The sequence below is a fragment of the Lampetra fluviatilis genome, chromosome 17 (genome assembly GCF_964198595.1).
Source record: "Lampetra fluviatilis chromosome 17, kcLamFluv1.1, whole genome shotgun sequence".
In the NCBI taxonomy this organism is placed as follows: Eukaryota; Metazoa; Chordata; class Hyperoartia; order Petromyzontiformes; family Petromyzontidae; genus Lampetra; species Lampetra fluviatilis.
In genome coordinates this window covers 12,939,557-12,946,413 of record NC_136291.1, presented here as the reverse complement: position 1 = coordinate 12,946,413, position 6,857 = coordinate 12,939,557, and the positions used below count along the sequence as shown (strand labels likewise).

The following is a 6,857-nucleotide window of genomic DNA, read 5'->3' as shown; positions in this document are numbered from 1 at the left end:
TGGAAGCCGCCTCAGTCGCCTTCCCCGCCCACAAATTCTTTGAGTGGAGGTAGCCGCTGATGTAACGCAGCGACTGCCGCGGAAGGTCGCACTCCCCCGTCTCCCCCACCCGGCTGTGCCGCGACTCCATCTCCCCCACCCGGCTGTGACGCGGCTCCGTCTCCCCCACCCGGCTGTGCCGCGACTCCGTCTCCCCCACCCGGCTGTGCCACGGCTCCGTCTCCCCCACCCGGCTGTGCCGCGGCTCCGTCTCCCCCACCCGGCTGTGCCGCGGCTCCGTCTCCCCCACCCGGCTGTGCCGCGGCTCGAACAACCGATGGCATCGCCGGTCGCACCCGTGTTGACGTGCCGTCCGTTGGTGATGACGCGGCAGGTACTGTATGCCCACCGTTGGACTCGATGCTCAACCCGGCCACGCCCTCAACAGCAGCTGCGGCAATGGCGGGATTTTCAAAGTGGTGCTCCGTCGAAATGGCGGGAAGGCGCTGTGGTCGCCGGCTGCCTTCGCCCCGTGGCGGTCCAGCAGCCCCCAGCTGTGTGATCTGGTCCAGCATGGCGGCAGCGGCGTACAACAGCTCCGCCAGCTTAGCGTGCGCCTGCCTCAGCCCCTCTGTCGACGGCTCTCCATTCTCCTGTTGCTGCGGTGTGGACGCATTCGACCCCGACTGCTCCGTGTTTTCTTCAGCCGTCCCGGGCTCCCCGGCTGCAACGGTGTCCTCCCCCTCCGGTACCCTGACTCGAGCTGTCCGGCGCGTGTCCATGTTCGTAGATCTTTACTTCTGACACCAGATGTAATAGAGTTCACGACTCTTGGACGCCGGAGTTGGAGGCACACGGGTTTTATTCACACAGCACGGTTCTGGCATACAACACTAGAGGGGGTGTCGGCCCCCTCACCCGGCTAGCTGGGGATACACGCGCTAGCTACTTCCTAGCCTGCCTCCTAGTCCTCCTCTAACGGGCTAGCGGAGGCTATCTGGCCCGACACTGGTAAGTCGGGCCCGGTACCCTGAGTCCCAGACCAGCGCTGACAAGAGCACCGGCTCTGGATCTCAGGACCACGCCGCTGGCTCGGTCCTGTTCGGCCCTGATAAGGACGGCGAACCAGGGGAGTCCAGGGCTCTAGCTAAGACGTCTTCAGTCTTCACTGGTTAGCTTAACAAGAACCCCGAGCCCTCCGATACATCCCCTTTTATACCCAACCCCCCGCTGAGGGGTGGGGCCCCCCCGGGGTGCCTGGCGCGGACGTCGTAGAGAGCACCTCCCCGTGCACTCACGTAGCCTCGCCCACTGTGTTTGTTTTCCATAAGCTGCCATGCATAACGGGCTCTCTCTCTAACACCCCTACACCTGTAAGCGATTATTAATGAGTGCTTGTGCTGCAGCTCTGCTCTCACTCTCTCTGTGCTAACGTTTATTCACGGCACAAACCCTGCACTGCCCGGAGGGAATATTCTGTGAGCAGAGCCTAGCCTACTGCGATCCAAGTTCCCAAACTTTTACACGCTCTATCATGTACCTCGCAGCTTTACTCACGGCGTCGCATGGACGCTGTGAGAGTTGGAGGGAGGATGACGAAAAAACCTTGCCTATCACTGCCTTGTAGCAGCATTCGCTGGCATCACACAGATGCTGCAAGCGGCTCGAGGAGGCAGGACGGCAGGGGGGGGGGGGGGTCTTAGCGACCAGACTGTTGAAGATGAGATCTCTTGAACCATTTTTCGCGCCCCTTTTTATCCCCTTGACTTTTGAAATCCAGAGCTACATCATCCGGCGCAGCCAATCATGAGCCTATCTGTGTTTTGAACCGTTTCTCTTGCCTTACATGGAGCATTACGTTACGTTATTTTTCAACCCATTGTCTCTGCACCCGTACTCATTAATCTGGAAGGGCGTCCAGCTGGCGAATACACACCCGGCTAGTGTGTACTTGGTCTGTGGCGCTGGGATCCCCTGACCTCATCGGTTGCTCTGGGCGCCTAATATTTAACCCCAGCCCCTCCCCGATGTCGTGCATGACTCATTGTGGCTGGCTCGGTGAACCTTTGTGCGCCCATACAATTTTAAGCCAATTTAGGGGCGCCGCAATGTGATTTGTCCTGGGATGGTCGGCCAATCTCCTGGCACCGGGAAACTGTGGGCCTTCCCACTTATGGGCTCTTCGGATGAAAACCCGTTGTGCCAGGCGATCCCCGGCTGGGATATTACATGTGTGTGCTGCGTGTGTGCATGTGCTCAGGGTGGGAGTCGGGGCGCTTGCGGAGTTGCTCCGCGGCCATGGCACGGATATCACCGAATCACACATTTTGCAATTTGAAATCGAGTAACTGGTTAACCACTTTATCTGTAGCCTAAATTATCAAATGTAAAGCAAATATCTGCCCTGAAATATTTGATAACCTTTGAAAATGTATTGAAGGGTTATGGCCCGATGCATGGCTCGTTTGTGCACACTTGCTTTAGTACAATATTGTTTTAAACTTGCTCTTGTATCCGTGTTTTTCTCTTTGAATCCAAAAATATTTCAAAACATTCCCTCCTAAGTATAAATAACATCACTAACATTCCCATCCATCACTTATCGGCTGCTCGGGCCTCAGCAGACTCCGCAGCCCGGGTCGTCTTCTCTCCAACACTGCAAAAGATTGCACCTCGCACGCTTTTTTCAGGCGAGGTCGGGCTTCCACACGTGGCATAAGGCCACATCTCCCGTGCATCATGCACTTCGCATTACTCACCTAAATTATCCATATTTCACATATGTAATTCAAATTGTACAATTCATTTGAATTAATGCTGACCAAGTTTTAACTCTGATAATCCTCAAAATTTGGTTAAGGTTAACCCTCACTCTAACAAAATATGTAATGAAGTTTGGAAAATCCCTTTTTACCTGTTGTTATTTATTCAAACGCTGGTCTTTACAAAACAACTGTCTTTAACTTCAACACAATTTAATATTGGTTGAACACCCATTTACAAAATGGCATGTTTAAACCAAACTGTGTGAAATAAATGTGTTGCTCCATATCGCTATGTGTGTTTTTCAGCCGACCTTCGCAATATTGATTGTTCATGGGAAGATATAGATTAGTGGCATGTGGCACCAGTACTCCAATGCTTATCCAAGGGCAAGGCCAACCGCTAGAATTCTAAATAAAGTTTAACAATAAAGGTTTAAACTCGCTGCCACGCGACAGATTTTCTGTATAAAAGGGGCTTCCCAACAGCAGGAGGCCAGCACCGTCTACCACAGTAGCAATGTCTCTCTTCTGGCTCGTCTCCTGCTTCGCCTTCATCGGCGCCGCCTTCGGTAAGGACTCTACTGCCATTGCACACCTGTTGAACTCAAACACTCACAACGTAAAATGGGAGTCGCACGCAGCGTGGTAGGATAGGAAATCTACGCGTTAAGGCTTAAATTGAATTCCTGTATAAGGCCTTTATAAGAAAACTAATTATAGAGGCTCTTAAAGATACGCCAGCTATTTTTTTATTCATAAATCATCATGCGAGAGAACCATTTGAACATCTACGCCATAGTGAGGGATTCACTGAACCCTGGGTCATTTTTTGTCGATAAACCAAGACATGGTGTACTCATAATTTACCACAATACTTTAACGAAATACATGAATAAATCTCCCAATTGATATGACAGCTGGGGAAGATGTACATACATTTTGCCTTGGGATGAAACTCAAAAGATCTGTACTTTTAAACTATCAAGATTGTGTAGACAAGCAGTACCAGGGTTACAGAAGGGTTAGGTTCCTGAGAAACATCCGTAACCCGAATTTGTTACGTCGGAAACTAAACAATTTCCCCCTCAAATCAACGATAAAATCCAATATCTGGAAAAGTTGTGCCTCCCCTACCGTTTTCTCTGAGTATTGTACGGTATAACGCTGTCATCCATTTTCTATCGCTACCTGTATCGTATCGCTGTACATACGCTCTACACTTCCTATGATGTTTTCATTTGATCTAATATCTACCGTAACACTGCCCATAATTCAACGAATGGAACATACACTGGACTGTGTCTAATTGTTTACGAATACCACGAAGCATTGAAAACAAACAATTACGTAATGCTACAAAGGAAAAGAGACTATGTGACGGGTAGTCTACTCAGGGTACCAATATAACAGCGTAACTCAAAACTTTACCCCTCACCCTCTGTATTCATCCGCAACCTCACCACGCTGCACCATTTGCGCTTACATAACTAATGCAAACATTTATGCATACAGTATTAAATTTTTTTTACGTAAAGTCGGATTTCGGAAGTCGGGTCTTCCATAACAAGGGGACCGCCTGCACTATAGTTTTTATACACATAGCTCAAACTGCTGTCTAACTATAATTATTTTATATTGTATGTATGTAATCATGGGCAATGATCTATCCACTGGTGGATTAATTCCCCACCAAACTGTTGACTTCTCTCATAGTCTAATGCTGCAACGATATTTACATAGCTCCATCACACTAGCTTTGTAGGTAAATCATTCAAGGAGCCTCTGTAATGTTACGATCAATGACCGTGTTCTTTATACATCACAGGGTGCGGTGTCCCGGCCATCAAGCCGGTCATCACCGGCTACTCTCGCATCGTCAACGGCGAGAATGCGGTGTCGGGCTCCTGGCCCTGGCAGGTGTCCCTGCAAGTGAGTGCTCAATGTTAGTATATCATGAGTCCACATTGACATGAACCGTATCGCGGTGTCCACGACACAAGTGAAAGTCGGCCTGTACGAACTGCTGTTTGGTATGTGAGGTGTGCTACGCGTGTCCCAGAGTGCGACACGACACCAATTCTGTCGCGTCTTGCCACTACAGGATTCCACCACATGGCACTATTGCGGTGGCTCCCTCATCGACCCCTCGTGGGTGGTGACTGCTGCCCACTGCGAGTTCAAGTAAGCGCATGCAGGAGTCACTGCACCAGCATAGCACCGCTCATTGTTGACGACTTTAAAACGAGGAAGAATATCTTTATTAATCAGTAAATGTTCGGTTTTCTTAAATGCGTCCGCAGCCCGTCCCGTGACCGCGTCGTCCTGGGCGAGCACGACAGGAACTCCAACGCCGAGAACATCCAGTCTCTTGTCGTCTCTAAGGTAAACTTGCGAGCCATGAATTGACCCCATGAACATTCCCTGCAACTTCCTAGACATTGCAATGGATGAAGTTCAACTGAGAGCAATTGTGTTGATCAGACCCTGAATTTAACAAATGTTTAAGGTATTATAATATCTCGTTCTGTTTGCACACACAGGCCATCACTCACCAGCAGTGGGACTCCTACAACATCAACAACGACATCATGTTGCTGAAGTTGGCTCAGCCCGCTCAGATCGTGGACCGTGTCTCTCCCATCTGCCTGCCCGCCGCCTCGGATGTCTTCGCTGATAATATGATGTGTGTCACCTCTGGCTGGGGCAAGGTCCGCTCTTCTGGTGAGCATCAAAGACCAATAATTAACACAATTTACTTTGTGCAGGGTATTCATTCAGACTTCCTACAGCTAGTAGGCCTATACAACGTTGACAGTAATTCGTGCCAAATAGTTATTAAGAAATATTATTAAAGAGATGATCTAATCATTATTATGTTATTTTGCCATTCTTCTATGTGTGCGTTCACAGCCTTCAACACGCCTCCCATCCTGCAGCAGACCGCTCTGCCCATTGTGCCTACCCCCACCTGCCAGCAGAAGTGGGGCACCGTGAACGTCATCACCAGTGTCATGATCTGCGCTGGTGGTGCTGGAGCCAGCTCCTGCATGGTAAACGTTAACGGCCTTCCATTACGTAGCTAAAGTGGTATCTGAAGTCAGCGTTTTAATGCCTACACCAGAAGGTAGGCGATTATCATTTGAGGGATGAGGGATGGTGGGGTTTATGGGACTATCTTGTAAAAATGTAACATGTTTGAAAGTAAACCATTGATGAAAGTAGTTGTTGACAATTTAATAGGATTGAACTTCGATATATACCTCAATACTTAATTTTAAGTGGCAATATATTTAACATTTCATCATCTAATGTAAATTGATGACAGCTCATTATTACCATGCACAATGCACATACATTATGAAAAAAAAGTGTAATGATTGCAGACCTGCACCACCATATAAGTGAAGTGTATTTCAACACAACAAAATTGTCATCAAATATGGGAAGGATGGTTTTATTTTACTTTATTCTGTCTCGAAATCGAAGTTCTTTCTAATATGCTTGTGGTTATGCACCTTGCGTGTCTTCTCTCCAGGGCGACTCTGGCGGCCCCCTGGTGTGCGAGAAGAACGGCGTGTGGAACCTCGTGGGGATCGTGTCGTGGGGCAGCAGCTCGTGCTCTACCAGCATGCCGGCCGTGTACGCGCGCGTCACCGCCCTGCGAAGCTGGATGGACCAGACCATGGCTGCCAACTAGACACACCGATGGGCAACGATTCAGTAATTGCTTTCAATTGGTCGCATTGGATTCGTGATTGTGAAGACCTTGGATATTGTACGAATCAATTTGTTGATGACATGTTGTATCATTAATAAAATTGTTGACCAATATTTTTTCCCAAAAAGTTTGATCTATTTCATCCTTGACTTGTTTTGGTTTAACACGTAGGCTTTCGCGACCAATATCTTCCATAATACAGGTTTTTTTGGGTGAGATCGCGTATTCCATTTGTAGGCAGTTTAAGGAATACGAGTTAAAAAAATAGGAAATGTAATCTAAACATATCATATAATATAAACCGCAGATTTTTTTTACAACAGTAACATAGCTAATATTCCAACAAGCTAGTCGACCTTCCCAATTGCAATTCTAAATTTATACTCATGTATATT

At 48.4% G+C, this 6,857-nt stretch overlaps 1 protein-coding gene across 1 annotated transcript; it reads left to right on the top strand.

Moving 5' to 3' along the window:
- The first annotated feature begins 3,255 nt into the window (after positions 1 to 3,255).
- Positions 3,256 to 6,526, top strand: LOC144936748 (chymotrypsin B-like). The gene is made up of 7 exons (XM_078863871.1): positions 3,256 to 3,313; positions 4,570 to 4,673; positions 4,846 to 4,925; positions 5,045 to 5,126; positions 5,285 to 5,465; positions 5,655 to 5,794; positions 6,280 to 6,526. Exons 1-7 carry the CDS (start codon positions 3,262 to 3,264, stop codon positions 6,439 to 6,441), a joined length of 801 nt encoding a protein of 266 aa, XP_078719997.1. The 5' UTR covers positions 3,256 to 3,261; the 3' UTR covers positions 6,442 to 6,526.
- Positions 6,527 to 6,857: the final 331 nt, after the last annotated feature.